At 43.6% G+C, this 17165-nt stretch overlaps 1 protein-coding gene across 1 annotated transcript; it reads right to left on the bottom strand.

Annotated features, from left to right (window-relative positions):
- Window positions 1-11335: 11335 nt before the first annotated feature.
- Window positions 11336-14710, bottom strand: fbxl14b (F-box and leucine-rich repeat protein 14b). The gene has a single exon (XM_034578399.1). The coding sequence runs from the start codon at window positions 14036-14038 to the stop codon at window positions 12836-12838; it is 1203 nt and encodes a 400-aa protein (XP_034434290.1). The 5' UTR covers window positions 14039-14710; the 3' UTR covers window positions 11336-12835.
- Window positions 14711-17165: the final 2455 nt, after the last annotated feature.

The raw sequence follows: 17165 nt of genomic DNA, 5'->3' as shown, positions 1-17165 counted from the left end.
AGGTTTGTATAAGACATTTAGTTTTCTGCTGACAGTCTTTGTGATTCATCATTCTCATTGTTTCTCAGACAGCCAATGCACAGGAGCAAACGGGCAGAGAGAGTGTGGGTGTGTGTGTGTGTGTGCGTGTGTGTGTCTTTCTGAGGAGATGATTGTGATTGTAAGAGGCCAAATGATGGGAGCATTGTGTGTGCAAGTGTGTGTGCATGCTTGCATGTGTGTTAACAATGTACCTTCATGTCCCCTGTGTCAAAGCCCGGCTAAATAAAGTGAACCATGGTGTGTGTGTGTGTGTGTGTGTGTGTGTGTGTGTGTGTGTGTTTGTGTGTGTGTGTGTGTGTGTGTGTGTGTGTGTGTGTGTGTGTGTGTGTGTGTGTGTGTGTGTGTTGTGCCAGGCCAGATCAATATGAACTAATCAATAGGAGAAGACAGCTAGAAGGACCTTGGGGACGGCAGATACACACCAAGCGTACACACTCTCTCACACACACACACACACACACACACACCCACACACACTCACACACACACACACACACACACACACACACACACACACACACACACACAGGCACGCACAGCCCCTCTTTGTATTCAATCCTCCGTTTCTCTCTTTATCTTCTTTCACTCCACCTCCCATGTCTCTTTCCCTGAGCCTCTCTCTATTTCTCTATTCGTCTGTTTTTAAAATCTCTTTCTTGCACAAACACATCAATTATCTCACTCTTCTCTTCAAGGCTACAATCATACACCATATGTCACTGCCTAATTTTCTTCCTCCCTCCTTTGTTGCTAATCTCTGAATTTCTCGTCATCATCTTTGTTAGATTGTGAAGGCTGGTTGCTTCAGTGACTCAGGGACGTCAGGGAGCTCAGATGAATCTCCTTCATTGTATAAAAAAAAAGAAATCTGGTCTGACTTTCCGACCACGACTCACACTGCTCAGCATCAGAGCCACCGAACAAACCTGGAGCCGCAGGTTTGTTTCAAGTCCGGTCACATCTGTTGAAGCAGCAGTGGAAAGATGAGGTCTGTGCCACTCACAGTCGGGCAAAGCTGGCGGCTGGCACTCATCTGTGTGCAGCCTGTGGAACATGTTCTGGATTTAATGTATACTACACACTCAATATACTTAAAACACATGTATGGAAGCAAAGGAAGGCCAAAATTAGTTGAATTCTTTTGAAAACAATCACGTTTTTTTTATCACTGGAAACTTATGAGTTAAACAACTTGAATTTAATTGATTTTTAAAGTTGGAATTACTTACTAAACATTCTTTTCAGTTAAAACTTTATTTAAATTTAAACAAATGGTGTTTTTTTATCTAATTCCAATTAGTTATTAATTATCTTATAATATTCCAAAGGCCATTGGCTGCTTATAATCATATAAAAATATATAATCCCTTTTAAGCAAAACCCAGAAAATCCTGCAATAAAATGATGCTAACTTCAGGATAGTTTGAATCTCAGTGTATAAATCTGTATCTTCCAGACTTCTTACAGATCACATATGAATATATGAAGCAATAAATAACTGAGTCATGTGTGAATAAAGCTTTTTACCAAATCCTGAATTGGCAGCCTGGTTATCAACATGCACACCAGAGCTCTGGACACTCTGGGGATGAGGCACTTTCAGTTCAATTCACTCAACATGCAAATTGAAACTGTAATTCATTTACAGAGAGATAAGAGTGCTACTCCGTCTCAATCACGCCTTTATAGATTGAATATTAAATAACATTTTGGTGGGAATTTTCTCACGGCTTAAATGTCCAAACTCAAATTGAATACAGGTTGAGGAAAAGTTCAGAGCATTTGGGCCCATTAAATAAATCAATCTATAAATTCCCTAATGCTTCAATCACTTCAGGCTTCCTCTCATTCATCAGTATAAGAGTTTCAGGGATTTAGAACATGTGAAACAATAGTTATATCCGTGCAAAGCTATGTGGAGTATAATTACTCAATCTAAACCCATTTATGTGACCCTGTCATGAAAACGGATCATTAGCATTGATTTGTATCAGCGTTGTTCAACGTTTGACACATTTCACATGTAATTAATGACCAATGTCAGGCATATAGTCAAAACAAAAGATTTTCAATTAGTTCAATAACTTGTTGGGCATTTTCAAACCTCTGCTTTGGTCTACGCCTGATAAGTTTGGCTCTTCGGGGACTCACAAACAAATTGTGATGAATGACGTTGGAATGTTTTTTTTTAAGCTTCATTGCAATTGAATGCCAAACTGGAATGTGTTTTTAATGTTAAATATTTTTGTTTAAGAAAATATAAATGCTGATGATACCACAACAATTGTTGGCGGAAACTGTCTGTGGTTTCCATGGCAGCAGTTGACTGAAATATGAGCTGGTGCTGGAAGATGTGTTGTCAACTCTCGTTGCGTGGACGCACAGACAATTAGGAGGATCTATGGTGCCGTTAACTTTATAATCCATTCAGAAAGTTGAAGCTAGCATGCTAGGCTTGTTTGCTAGCAGTTGCTGGCTCTATGTCAATGGTCCACTTTTGATGATGTCACTGTTAAAGCTAGTATAGACTGTAGAAGATGGATGACGCATCTCCACTTCCTCCCACAATCCAGAAATGAAGCCACATTAAGAGTTGAGTCATTGCAGAAGCGATCGATAATGGAACAGGGGTTGCGAGGTCCCATTGATACATGCGCTTGACCAATCATGAGGAAGTCTCAGCTGTCAATCAAAACAATTCACCCCATTTTATAGCTATAAGTACCCATTTTTTTAAAGCACTTAAATAAAGGTCGGTATGATAAGAATTCCCTAAAATGACAGAAGCCATCTTTCAGAAAAATGTATTAGACTTTTTAGTTTGGTCCATGTCCTATCCACTAACAATGGTGGCGGCTGGGTTTATTACATGAACTGCAGCCTGCCACCAGGTGGCGATAAAGGCACTTTGGCTTCACTTCGTATACAGTGTATGGTTAAAACTCTATGCTAAGCTAATCATGTCCTGTAGCGTCATATTCACTTAGTGCATAGACCTGAGAATGGTTTAAAGCCAGTTTATCTAAAGTTATGATGCTGCATCATCATCACATGATTTTTAATTTCTCTCAAAATGGAAATTATTTGTTCATCATAACAAACCCTTAAAATAACCATTGTAGGGTTTGATTTTTCTGGGTACAGCTTGTCCAACACTGCAGGTTTAGAGAGGAATTCTTTATCACATGCTCTTTCCACCCACTCTTCTTTCCCCCTGTTGCCTTCCAAACAATCCTGACATCTACCCCCCAAAAAAGCCCCTGAAAAAATCATCCTTGTTAACGCGGTGAAGTCTCTCTGTTCCGATGCGCAGTGTTTCCTGTCAAACATGTGATAAAACCCCACTTGACTGTTGCTGCAGTTTCTCTGTCTCCCCTTTCTGCCCATTTCCCCTTTCTGGGAGAAGAGCATGACAAATTTTAAACTGAGTAAAGAGAAAGAGAAAAGTTTCTCTTTATTGATGCTTGAATGACAAGCTGAACTGACAGGAAGGTACAGAGAGCCGGCAGAGGCGCAGGCACCAGCTGAGTGTGTATGCATTATGCACATATACAGTATCAATCACACGTGCGCTGGAAGACAAGCACACAAAACACGCATCGCACCTCCCACGCTACCAAAACACTGCCTCACCTGACAAATTAGGATGCATGCGAGCCTGCCAGTTTTTGACATTGCAACTATCTGTCACGTTTCTGTCAGAGCCTCACATGGTTTCACATGGAGACAAAGAAAAGGCAGAACCAACATGTCACACACACTCACACACACACACTTCTCTGTCTCTCTCTCTCTCTTTCCACCGTCGAGTGAAGCAGGAATAGGGAGCAGAAGTCAATGTTACACGCTGCATAATTTTCCGTCTCGTGTCGTAATTGCTGAGGCTTTTATAAAACATTCCGCAACAACATCCATGGTTTGATTGTGAATGAAGCATGCTCCTATATCAAATTAAAGATTTAGCATGTTGGCAGTCGGCTGGCTTCTGACATTGATTGAGCAAAACGACCTAGAATGGCTGATGCCAGGTGTATAAAATGTCATCTGGCTCACATACTAATCGCACAAACACTGGAGGAATCATCTTAAAGCATCTCTAGCAGAGCTAATTCTGATACAGTGTAAAATCTTGTGTAGCTATGATTCCAGCATAACACAGAAATGGTTGATATCTGCATTTGTTGCCTAATGAGCAAAGGGCCTAGAGCAGTATATGACCTGATAACAGCATGTGATGAATTAATGAACAGAGAAGCTAATGAGTAGAGGGTTCTCCAGTCTAGATGCTGAAAAATACACCAGCACAAGTACTGAAATAATAACATTTTGATTAGCAATGAATTATTTTAATTGTTTTATACATTATAAAGTGAATATTTGGGTTTTAGATTGGTGTCAGATAAAAAACAAGCTATTGTAGATGTCATTTTGGGCTCTTGTATCATATTAGTCTTGTAGCTGTAAAGATGGTGTGTCTTTGTTTATCCAGATTAAAATATCTCATCAACTATTTGGTGGATTGCCATCAAATTTTCAACGGCTATCCATGTTACCAGGGTTGATGTGTGCTAATGATGTGAATTTGTTCAAATACCATCAGCTAATTCTAATTTTTTTAATTTTGATTGAATTATCTCAAAAACAACGGGGTGCTTTGCCCTAAAATCTGTTACAAATATTCAGATTTCCCTAAAGATGATTTTAATACTTTTCTGTAGCGCCATCACCAGGTCAAAATTATTAGTAGTGATAGCTACAGATATTCCCATCAGCCGCAACTGTACTGTAATTCAAATGTATTTGTACAGTGCCAAATTACAACATACATTATTTCAATGCACTTTACATTGTAAGGTAAGTTCCCACAATGTTTCCTGTAAATTCGCAAATATTTGCATGCTAAGACACAGACCTACAATGGTGATCATGGTAGACTTCATACCAGCTAAACATTCACATATTCTCCTTGTGAGCATATTAGCATGTTGCTAGCTTCTTATAGTCTCACACTTCAAGCATTGTTGAAATTTCTTCCTCGTGTCATATGGTTGTATCACTGGAACTATTCGGTACACTGCCCCCCCATGATTTATGGTGGTACTGCTCCATTCGTCAGTTTCGTCCATATCAGTCATTTTTCAGAAAATGTGAATAAATAGAAAATCAAAGTAGCGAATGACTCCGTCTGTATCTTTCTAACGTTGAGCATAAATTAGCCTTAACACCAAGTAGCACAGTGGCAGAGGGAGCTTAATGTCGTGTATATGTTTGTAGAGTTGAAACCACAGCACCATCTCCGGCCAAGATTGTTCTATAGGAGAGAACGAAGTAATTGTAATCCACCAACTTTATTCTTTTTCTTCTCTTAACTGAAAAATCATCAATAGTTATTCACTTGAGTGTTGAATGATGTCAGCGTCCCCCTCCCTTTGCTACAAAGTTAAACTTTTTCAAATGGAAAGAATTACTTTTGACCTTCGTCTAAATTCTTACCTTTGTAGAAAAGCAGCTCATTACTTTCTGAGGAATGTGCAGCAGAGGTGTGTGTGTGTGTGTGTGTGTGTGTGTGTGTATGTGGTATCCAACTGAAAATAATTAGCTGGTCTGCTGGGCAGCAAAGTATGAGACAAGCAGTCGCAAGATTTTTGAATAAACACGTGTGTGTGTGTGTGTATGTGTATGTGTGTGTGTGTTTGTGTGCGTGCGTGTCCTCTGCCAACCGTGGTAGAAGTTAAGGCAGCATTTTCTATTTTGCAAGAGTTCCGTGTGTGTGTGTGTCTTTGTGTGTCTGTGTGTGTCTGTGTGTGCCCAGACGGTATTTTAACATGGGTAGCTGACTTCTAGCAGCCCACAGTTAAACAGTGACTCACGGATTCCTCTCTCTCTCTCTCTCTCTCTCTCTCTCTCTCTCTCTCTCTTTCTCTCTCTCCCCCTCTCCCTCTCTTTTCTCACCAACTCAACCCAACTTTTTCTCATCTCTTTCTCTCTGCGTTCCTCTTTTCTTTCTGCCCCTTCTTTTTTTTTTTTTTTTTTTTACAACTTTCCCTAATTTTCTCTGCTTCCTCCACTGTCTTACCACCCCCGCTCTCTTTCTCTCCCTGCAGGTTGGGTGCTGACTACAGCAGACTTTAGGACAGAGGCACAGTTTTTCCTCTGCTCCTCCCCTCACTGTTCGCTGACTGCACCAGCCCTAAACCAGTAAGTTACAGTATAAATCATACCATGTTTCTCATCCTAAGTGCAATCAAACTGGTAATATAAAGCTCAGAGTTTAGTCCCACTTACATGAAAGAAAAACAACCTGATCTATCACTTCTATTATTGATTAGATGAGATAAGCAGAAAGGGTGATAAGGTATTTCCAGACATCAACTCCAGAAAAGGAAATTGTGTGGATCAGACGTGTTCACATTCACAACAACAGGAAAATATCCAGAACATTCATTCAAGCGGCGGCATCTGGAAATCAAGTGTTTTTGTTTCTTTCTTCATCTTACATCATGGACATACTCACTTCCTCACATTTTCCAAAAATGTTCCTGCTGTATTGTCACGTGCGCTCGCTCTGACATTTTGCGGACATTTTACTTGGCACGTAAAGTTTCAGAGAAATGTGTGGAGCAACTGACTCGCACAGTTGCGTTCTCACATACAGGCCCTGCGGATAATTTGGGGAAAATGTCCAGACTTCAGTGTATGTCTGACAGCAGCTCCAGAAATTCTTCTGTTATACATGCACACACATACAGTACATACACAGGGATGATTGTATCACCATAAAAAACAACCAAATCAAAAGCAACACCAAATGTTCTTGACTGTAGCTGCTGATAAAAATAAGTTTCCCCCCCCACACACACACACCCACACACACCCACAGCCCCAAGGGCCCCTGGGACTTCAAAGAGCCGTCTACTGTACCTCAGCGACACCTCGACACCAGGTGCCGCAGAGAGGAGGAGGAAGGTTGGAGGGAGGGTGGAAATGGAAAAAATGAGAGGGGGAAGAGGGAGAAAGAGGAGTGGGACAGGGAGGGCATGCATTAAATAGGCAGGAAGAAATAAAGTTAGGGTGGAGAGAGAAGGAGAGGAGAGGGGGCGACGGAAAGACAGAGTGCAGGTAGAAAAGAAAGAAAAGGGGAACGCGAGGCAGGTAGAGACGAAGACACGGGAAGAAAAAAAAGCTTCAAAAGGAGGAGAGAAATAGGTTGAGAAGAAAGAACAACAGGGATGAAAGCTGACCCGCAGACAGGCAGAGACCTAAAAACAGGCCAGAGAGACAGGCAGGCAGGCAGACAGGCCGGCAGACAGGGAGCTGTTATAGCCAAAGACAGAGAGATGTGGGGGAGGGCAGTAACACCGTGCTGCTAATACCCCCGCTGCTTTGTAGTGAAGAACCCCAGTTCCCCTTCTAATGGTGAACTGTTCCTTTAATGATGGCAGTAAAACACACTCGTCACAGTTCAACTTTTACAACTTACCGGCCTAACACACACACACACACACACACACACACACACACACACACAAACACACACAAACACACACAGGCAGCAAAGCTCAAATGCAGAAGTAGCGTTTATAGTATGAAAAGGTTTTGTCACTGCAGCGACCTATATGTGGGCCTTTGTCTAATTTGGGTGCCTGCAAGCGTTTGAATTAGCTTGTTTAGAAGCTGTCAATCACGCAGACAGGCAGGATGTGGAGATATATTCTTAACATAAAGCCATTTGGTGACTGCTTTGATCCCAGCTGCCTTACAGTTACACACACACATGTTTCTGTACGGGCTGCCGCTCAGAAACCTTTTAAGTTAACACAGGAAAAAAGTGAACCGGGTGTCAGAGCCTCACTCGGTCTGTCGTGGTGTTCTTCCACGCAGGGGAGGTGGAGCTGAGCAGGGGGGGCACAGCGTCGGCTCTCAGCCTCAGGTGGTAGATTTCTTGAAGCCATGTGGATGAATCGTGTCAGAACATTCAGAGTCTGTCATTGGTTAAAATGTAATACTCTCATTTGAAGCTAAAGCAAAGAGATGGTTATCTAAACTAAAACATACAAAAACTAAGGTCAAAACCAGTTTGTCTTTCTCAAATGAAGAACGCAGAAAGACAACACAGGAAAATGTCCGGAACGTTCAGGCAAAGAGTGGCGCCTGCTGAGAGCTTGCAGGAGGCAGGACGCTCTGAATAAATTCCGAGCTCTCGAATCTCGTTGTCTTCCCAAGTTGACGTCTTTGTCTTCGGCTACATGTACCGCTCCTCTTTTTCATCCTGAGATATTTGTATTCTTCCGGTTTTGCGTCCGTCGAGTGTTAGAAATATCAGCAAAACGTCCTCCTGCTGTATTCTCAAATTGGCACACTCACCCTCCTTTTCTGATATTTTACCAGAGGACTGGCAGGAAAAGTTCTGGAAAATGTCTGGATCAACCAACTTGGACATTTGTGTTCTCACATACAGTCGCTCCGGAAAATTGTCTTGAGTTCAGTGCATGTCTGAAAGCAGCTTTAGGGAGGTTTGCTTTTGCCAGAGCCTGCCTTCAGTCTTTATGCTACAAAAAGAAAACCTGACAATCACTGTTTCTATGCACAAATATGAGAACTGTATCTCAAACTTGTCAAGACAACAGACTTTATATAAACTGGAAACTGTGGAAACCGTTGTGCGTGTGTGTGAAAACTAAAAAGGAGAAAGAAGGGGTCTCTGCCGGGTGGTGTGGTTTCACTGGGTGTCAGTTTGTGTGACTGTTTGCAAAAGGGAAGTAGAACTGTGAAAAGGTGTTGCACTCGCATGTTCAAACTCAGCAGCAGCGTGCAGTATATCACGAGCTGTATCTACATAAAGCTGAACGCCCGGCAGTGAAACTCCGGAGCTTCATTCACCCTCAGCTCGCTTTATTCAAAATGCAAATTGAGACTGCAACCTATACGCTAATGGCCGAGTTTGCATTCTCCTCACAGAGTGTTTGGCGGAATCGATTTCATTGAGAAAAAGAAAAGGGAAAAAGAAGTCTGTATTTTGAAAATGAAAAGAAGTGCTGCTTCACAGGTGGCCCGCTCCGCCACCACGCATCAAGGTGACCCAATGTAAAAACATGACAACCCACCCCTCCACCCTGCTGATGTGTCCTTGGGCAAGACACAGTAGATCCGGCAGAGCAGTGCTGGAGCCGAGCGTGACCTCTGACCTCCCAGAGGAGAGGCTGCAGACAAAAAGAGCCTTTTCCCGATGGGGATTAATAAAGTATCACATTATCATTTGAATGCAGCTGATCGTATCTGTGTCAGTCTACATTTCAGCCGGCAGACCTTTTCTGTAGAAACGTGTGATACGGCCGTGTCACGCTAACCCCCCCCTGTATCTGCAGGGAGAGGACTGAAGACACAAATGTCAAATGATAAAGAAACAATTGGTGACGCTGCACGCCTCCCTTCTCTCCATTCATTTATCTATCAAGCTTAAATTTATTACAATGTCACGTCTCTTTGCTTGTATTTCTCTAGTCGCCTTGCTGCAGCGTTCAGCCGAGAAAAGTAGTAACGATAATAGTGTATGGGTAAAATAAGAAAGTCTATAAATATATGACATATTTTTTCTTTCGGCTCAAACGTAGTTTTTTTTAGCCGTTTCAGGGAAAAAGTGGCACAAAATGCCTCGGACGACTCTCTCACATCTCAGTGTGCGCTCATTGCAGCGTTATTGCACAAGACCAGAGGCCTGCAAAAGCAAACTTAGGAAACAGCAAACACTGACATTCTCTCATTCTTTCTTTCTCTCTGTCCCTGTGGTCAACAATCCCTCCGCTGGCCTTTATCCCCAAATCCCCATGGACAGAGAGTCAGGAGAGAGAGAATGCTTAAATGCTTTGAATGATGGTGTGGAATTCTAAAAAGAAGCGTGTGTGTGTGTGTGTGTGTGTGTGTGTGTGTGTGTGTGTGTGTGTGTGTGTGTTTGTGAGATGGTAGGGGGAGCGAGGAGGAGGAGGAAGAGGAGGAGGGGGGTCTCCTGCCTGGTCTAAGATCTGGTATGCGTGACTGAACAAGAGGAGGAGAAAGAGAGGAAAAGAAGGGAAAAAAAAATCCCCCCACCACAACCTGCCTTCCTAACTTCTAAAGACAGACAATGGCTACTGGCCGGCCTGGCAACCCTCTGCATGTGTGTGTGTGTGTGTGTGTGTGTGTGTGTGTGTGTGTGTGTGTGTGTGTGTGGTGTCACTTCACACACAGAACACGTCCTGATGGAAAGCAGAGAGAGGGAAATCTGCTCTAACCAACTTTAGCTCTCATTACTCGGCACATGCAGCCGCACAGACGCAGCTCTGCCACATGTGACATAAAGCACAGCAAAAATTAACCAAAACTAAAACCCTCAACCTTCTAATCAAACCATGAAATCCCCCCATGTTCACCCTCCTGAGCCCTGAGACCATGAAACCCAGCCGCCCTGAACACCTTCATGATGCATGTGAGGTTACAAATAATATAGAATAAAATAAAAAATCTGCTTCCTATAATAAAACTCACATGATTCCTAATAATAAACGCCTTGGTGATCATTAATTACACAGGCACTGCAGCCAAATGAAGACAGCAAGCATCCATTTTAAATTTCCTTGTAAATAATGAAACAACACAACAGATCTTTTTTCTTTTTTTTCAGCCCTTTTGAGAAGCAGGACCGGACTGATCTGGGACAATACTCAGAAAAGTGTGGGTGGTTATTTTGGAGCAAAGCATTGATATGAAAGCTGTTATTGTAGCTTCAATATGGATAAAACCCTGGTACTGACAATATCAAATTACCTCATGGAAACTCAGTTTTGTTTGAAACAGACAGGATGGTGACAATAATGACAGAGCTACCCCTCCACAAAAAGTAGTCCACACCGCTCTTTTTCGTTCATTATATAAATATCTTTAATTGTTTTAACCGTAAGAATATAAAACAATTTAATTTTGGGATTTCTGCATTTTTTCTTTTCTTCTTCTTCTTTACAAACACATAATATACAGTACATAATTTCATTTTTCAAACACACACACAGCTTGTTCAGCAGGACGCACATCCGTATATTAATTTTTCTAGCAGGTCATTTGCATTACATTAAAGCACGCGCACACAGGCCCCCGTGTGCTCGTGCGCATTTGTATAAGTGTGTGTGTGTGTGTGCGAGAGAGAGAGAGAGAGGGAGAGAGAGAGATGCATTCCGCTTGTAACCCGAGACGGAGGGAAGAGAGAGAGAGAAAAGGAAAATAATCGATCGCTCCTTCTTCTATAAGCATGTCTCAAAATATATTCAGGGTAAATTGTCTTTTATTCAGGGGAGAGATAGAGAAAAAGAGGAGGAAAAAAAAGACATGTCCATCCCCCTCTTCTTCACTCTGGAGCAACATGAATATGAATGCGACCTGTGTTGGCATCAACGTGGGAAAATAAAGAAGAAAAAAAAACAGAGCAAACCCTGATTCATTTCGATCAATAAAGGGTATTGATAAGACATAGAAATCACTTCAATTTGAAGTACGACGCTCTGAACAACATCCACTGACATTTATTTCCCCCAGCATCCCTTATAATAAAATACCAAATACCCCTATAATAGGTTACAATTACATATATTGCATTTAATAATGGCCTGCTCATACCAATACCTCATATTGTATCTTAAAATATTCCTCTATCTAGTGTTATCATATGATGCCTACAGGTATTTCTTTAAGGGGGGAGCTGATAATCTTGTCTCCTTAATATTGATCAGTTGGAACATAAATGTTTGTTAAAGTTGGACTTCATCCCTAAAAAATTTAGATAAAAAAAAAAAAGCTCCTGTACACAAGCAGATTATGTTTTTTGCATAAAGTAAACGGTCTACATTTAACCAATTGCTTTCACTTTCTCTTTCTCTGGGAAATTGTTGCTGTTTATTTGTGGGGGGTAAATTAACAAAGGTAGTTAGATCGTGTCCTGGTCTCCTTTCTCCAGCTCTGCTGGCGGAGGAGGGAGGGAGGGATGGAGGGAGGAGAAGGGGGATGGGGGAGGGGGCAGACAGTCCCTTTAGGCACATTTTCTCCCAGTCTCTCATTCTCGCCTTCCTTCTTTTCCTTTTTAACAGTATACACCCTTTGAAAACAACCACATACGAGGTAGCCAAATGTTTCTTTAGGCGTGATGGCTGTAGCGGAGATTAAGTCGTAAATGTTTCAAATCCAGACTCACTGTAAGAAAAAATAAAAGTCTCCTACTCAAGTTTCAAAACCTCACTTTGCTTTTAGAATAAAAAGGAATCTTGGTGCCGGATTGGATGGATGCGAGTTTACGCTTCAAGATTTCCCACAGAAGCAAGTGTCAGTAAATGCAGCTGATTATTCTAATAGTTAGACACCTTTAGAAAATGTGTGAGAGGAGATGATTTGCATTGAAGTTACTCCAGTCCAAAGTCAGACTTCAAGAGATGTTAAAACTCAGTGTGAGATCAAAACAATTGCTAGCATTGATTTGCATGAGATTACAACAAAATAAGCAGGTTTTAATTCTTCCTCTCGTCATATCAAACACTAATTTAGATCCTGCAAGGCCAACGGAAAGGAAACGCAAAACATTTGGACAGAAAATCCTGGTCACATGGGAGAAGCGCACCTTACTCAGGAGGGTTTTCTCTCTTTTTAAAGAAGAAAAGATGTTTCCCCTCCCATCCACCACTCCCCTCTTCTTTCTCCTCATGTCCCTCATCCCAAAACAAAAAAGAAAACACACACACACACACACACACACACACTTACAAAAGAACATTTTCAATCACCTCACTTTCTCACTCTCTGTCATCTGCCAGAGTCCCAGGTTCAACACTTTAAGGCAGGGGAGCTGTGTGATCCTCTCCAGTCCCCTCTTGGTGATCTTGGTACATCCATACAGGTCGATGCCCGCCAGCTGGGTCAGGTGGTCCGCTATGAGCTCCAGCCCTTTGTCCGTGATGCGCACACACTGTCCAATGTTCAGGGTCCTCAGCTCGTGCATCTGCCTCACCATCCGGTTTATCCCATCATCAGAAATGTGACACGAGCACAGGGACAGCGACTTGAGCTGGTACAGCCCCTGGGCGATGTACGCCAGGGTCTGGTCCCCGATCTTGTCGCAGAAGGACACATCAAGTCCAGAGAGCCTTAGGGTGCCCATGGCGAGGTGCATGGTCCCCGTGTCGCTGATGTTGTCACAGGAGCGTAGGTTGAGGCTCCACAGAGAGGCCATGTGGGAGAGGTGGATCATCCCTGCGTCCGAGATCCCCCCACAGAAGCTCAGGTTCAGTACCCGGAGCTTTGTCAGCCCCTTGGAAATGTGCTTGAGTGACAGGTCCGTCAGTTTCTGACAGTCCTGGAGAGTCAGGTACTCCAGGTTCAAGCAGCCCTCTGCAGCGCTGCGGGTCATGCCCGCCAAATGTCCAATCCCCACATCCGAGACATGCCTGCAGGACCTCAGATTGAGGCTCTTGAGTCTATGCAGGCCCCAGGCTATCAAGAGAAGCCCAGTGTTGGTGATGTTGCTGCAGCCACCAAGCTCCAGCACCTCCAGGTTCTTCAGATACTGAGCTATCCTGCCGAGACTGGAGTCTGTGATCTGCTTGCACAGACTCAGGTTCAAAACCCTCAGTGATGGGATCTCCTGCACGAATGCATGACCCAGCCCGTTATCTGTGAGGTTGTAGCAGCCGGACAGGTTGAGGGACTCGATGTTGGGCATGCCCTGGATCACATAGCTCAGGCTGCGGCGCAGCGAGAGGATCTGGACCCTCCGTATGCCCCTTGCCTGGAGGCTGGGGAACAGGGAGGGATTGGCCCGGCGGAGGTGCAGCTTGGCCTCCACCCCCCTCCACACCGACTTGTGGTAGGATGCATCCCTCCAAGCGATGCACACTTGGGCAACCCTGCCTTTGTCCCTCACGTCCAGATAGCTGAAAATCATGGCCAAAATTTCCGGGAAGAGGCACGAAATGTGCGTCTCCATTGTTTTTCAAAACCCAGGCATATAAGAATTAATACTCCACACCTCCAAGGCTGAAAAAAAAAAAGAACCAACTCCCTCCCCTGCTCCTCTTGCACTGAGGCAAAAGTATCAACAGTCCCAGTTATCCATGGGAGTGAAACAAGGAATAAGAGTTGTGTGTTTCTCTCTCTCTCTCTCTCTCTCTCTTTTTCTCACATTGAACTGTGCCGAAATCGATCCAACTCTCTCCAGCCCCACGTGATCCGCTCTGGTGGCGCAGTAGGACTCAAATGCATTAAAAGAAAAACACAGAAAACAAAAAAAAAAAAGGAGCGTTTATTCCTGTCTCAGCCCCTCTCTCCGCCAAAAAGAGGAGGAGAGGGGGCGAAGGGAAGGAGGAGGAGGAGGAGAGGAGGAAAAAGCGTCGATCCTTCCCCCTCTCTCTCTCTCTCTCTCCCTCGCTCTCTCTCTCAGGCGACGCTTCCTTGTGTTAAACCCACGGAAAGACGTCCTCTCTCGGCCGAGCGCGGATCCAGACGCTCGCACATTTTCAGCAGGAGAAAGTTGAGGCGGTGAGGGGAAATTAAAAAAAAAAGGAAAACAGCCAGCAGCTCTCTCAACGCCGCCTGTTCGAAAACACCTCCATGACAGAAAGAGACGCGAGGACGGTCGAGCGAGGCTGTCTTTGTACAGGGAGAGGGAGAGAGAGAGGGAGAGGGAGAGAGAGAGAGGGGCGTCCTGAGCTCAAAGCCTTTGTCTGCTCTTTTCAAACCGACTTGGCAGAGACCGCTTCACTCCGGCTGAGCGGCGGGGGTGCACACAAGCACTACCCCCTAATGTATTCTATTTGAACCCCTTTAAAATCACACTGAACGTTACCATGAGAGTTGTGGTTGATTTATAACACGGTGTAATATGTGTGGTGGTGTTGGATAAGCGATTTGATGCGAATTAAACTCGCGCCGTGCCCGCGTCCCCCCCTCCAGCCTCCGTGTCAGCCACTTGGTCTCTCCCGCCTCAGCTGGAACGGTGCGAACAGTTTCCCTTGGAAACCAACTTCTTACAATTCAGTTCACTTTGGGCTTTAACCCTTTGAGTGGACCACACAGGAAACACGGCGCAGGAGCCCCCTGCGTTTAGAGGGACTTTATCACAAGTTGTCACACAGAGAGCAAATCAAGAGGAGTCACGTCTCCTCCTGATCAATAACAGACAGAACAGTCAACACATACACTTGGTTTGATTCTACACATTATTATAATTCATAAATTGATCAAATACTTCAGAGGTTTTTTTTGTTTAAAGGGATAGTTCACGGCAAAACACTTTTGGAGTTTCAGGGGTAAACAGCGTTGCAGCCAAATCCAATACAATGGAAGTAAATGGTGACCACTTCTTCAAACAACAGAAATAAACATAAAATGCCTCCACACTGCTCCTGTGGTGTCATCCAAGTGTCCATTAGCCCCGACATTCGAATTCAACTTGAAGCAGCGTCATTTACACCATGTTTTTAGCCTAAATATAGGATTATGTAATGTTCTTGATGTGTAGATAACAATGTAAGAAAGGATAAAAAATTTAATGTAATTAAAAACTTTAATTAATTTCAAGATGCTTTATTGGATCAGTATTTGGCACCATGTTGCCAATATTTGTGTGTGTGTGTGTGTGTGTGTGTGTAATTTGAGCTCTTCTCTGTCCCACTGTTACATCTGTGTTATTAATCTGTCCCTGTCCCTATCATAAATGTTAAACAAATACAGGCTATTGATACAGAGCACATATAGTTGCCAAGGGTGAGGTGGTGCTAGAATAATCTAATAAGTATTGAAAAACTTCTCTCTAAGTCTCTCCAATAAAATACCAAAATTATCACTTTGAAACTGTCCTTGAATCATCGCTGGTACTGAGAGTGTACATCAGTGTACACGTCTATATCAGTAATTACATAGCAGAAATGTTCTAAACTGCTCATTTCACATATCAAAGCGTGACCATGCTCCAAAAACATCAGTATAGGTAGTATGACAAAGGTCTTTTTTGTGCTGTCGACCAACCTGAAACTTTCCTCCCCTGCAGAGGGCCCCTCTGACCCCCACAGGAGCCTCGGCCTGTGTGTGTGTTCACGTGTTTTTTATGTATGTATGCATTTGTATTTGTGTAGGCACAGACAGGAAAACCTATGTGTCTGTGCACATGTGGCCTTTGCATGTAAACAGTATATTTCTATAGGCATTTGTTGCCTTGTGTGTGTGTGTGTGTGTGTGTGTGTGTGTGTGTGTGTGGGTGGGTGTGGGTGTGGGTGTGTGTGTGTGTGTGTGTGTGTGTGTGTGTGTCCGTGCGTGTGTGCGTGCGTGTGTGTGTGTGTGCGTGTGTGTGATAATATGACAGGGGAGCCGTTTGCTGGAGCCAGCGGAGTGTGGCAGAGTGGTGAAGGAGAGAGAGAGAGAGCGATAGGAGAGAGAGAGAGAGAGAAAGAGAGCGATAGGAGAGAGAGAGAGAGAGAGAGAGAGAGAGGAAGAGCTGGTGAGAAACCTAGAGACAGAGAGAGAGAGAGATAGGAGAGGCAGAGAGAGAGAAAGAGAGCGATAGGAGAGAGAGAGAGAGACAGAGATAGGAGAGGCAGAGACAGCGATAGGAGAGAGAGCGATAGGAGAGGGAGCGGCAGCAGCGATCAGGTAAAGGATAACAGTGAGGGAGAGGAGCTGCAGCAGAAACAGGCATTTTTACATGGAAAGAAGCAGCCGTGCACAACCTCACTTCCTCCACTTCTCCCTCTCATCCTCTCATCTTCTCATCCTCCCCTTCCTCTCTCTTCTCCTTCTTCTTAAACGATAGCTGTTCCTTCCCTAACATGACTTTAGTGTGATGAATAGAGGACAAAATCCACGACAGAGTCACATTGTAAAGTTAAACCAGAGCTACTTCAGCAGTTAGAGTCACATTAAAGGAGTGTTTTCTAAAGTTGCACTCATTTCATCCCCATCATCTCCTCCTCATGCCCCTCCTCAGTCTCCTTTCCTCCCATTTCCCAAAAGCTCTCAAATCTTGTAGTCTTGACACTTTGACCTCTTCGTCTATACGTGTATGGCAACTCTTTTTCATCCTGAGACATTTGTATTCTTCCGGTTTCGTGTCTGTCGTG

Source organism: Hippoglossus hippoglossus, chromosome 23 (genome assembly GCF_009819705.1).
Source record: "Hippoglossus hippoglossus isolate fHipHip1 chromosome 23, fHipHip1.pri, whole genome shotgun sequence".
NCBI lineage: Eukaryota > Metazoa > Chordata > Actinopteri > Pleuronectiformes > Pleuronectidae > Hippoglossus > Hippoglossus hippoglossus.
The sequence above is the reverse complement of the archived record's forward strand: the minus strand, read 5'-3'. Positions and strand labels throughout refer to the sequence as shown.

Excerpts from the sequence above, each read along its gene's own strand:
- fbxl14b (XM_034578399.1), bottom strand. The coding sequence starts at position 14,038 with ATGGAGACGCACATTTCGTGCCTCTTCCCGGAAATTTTGGCCATGATT.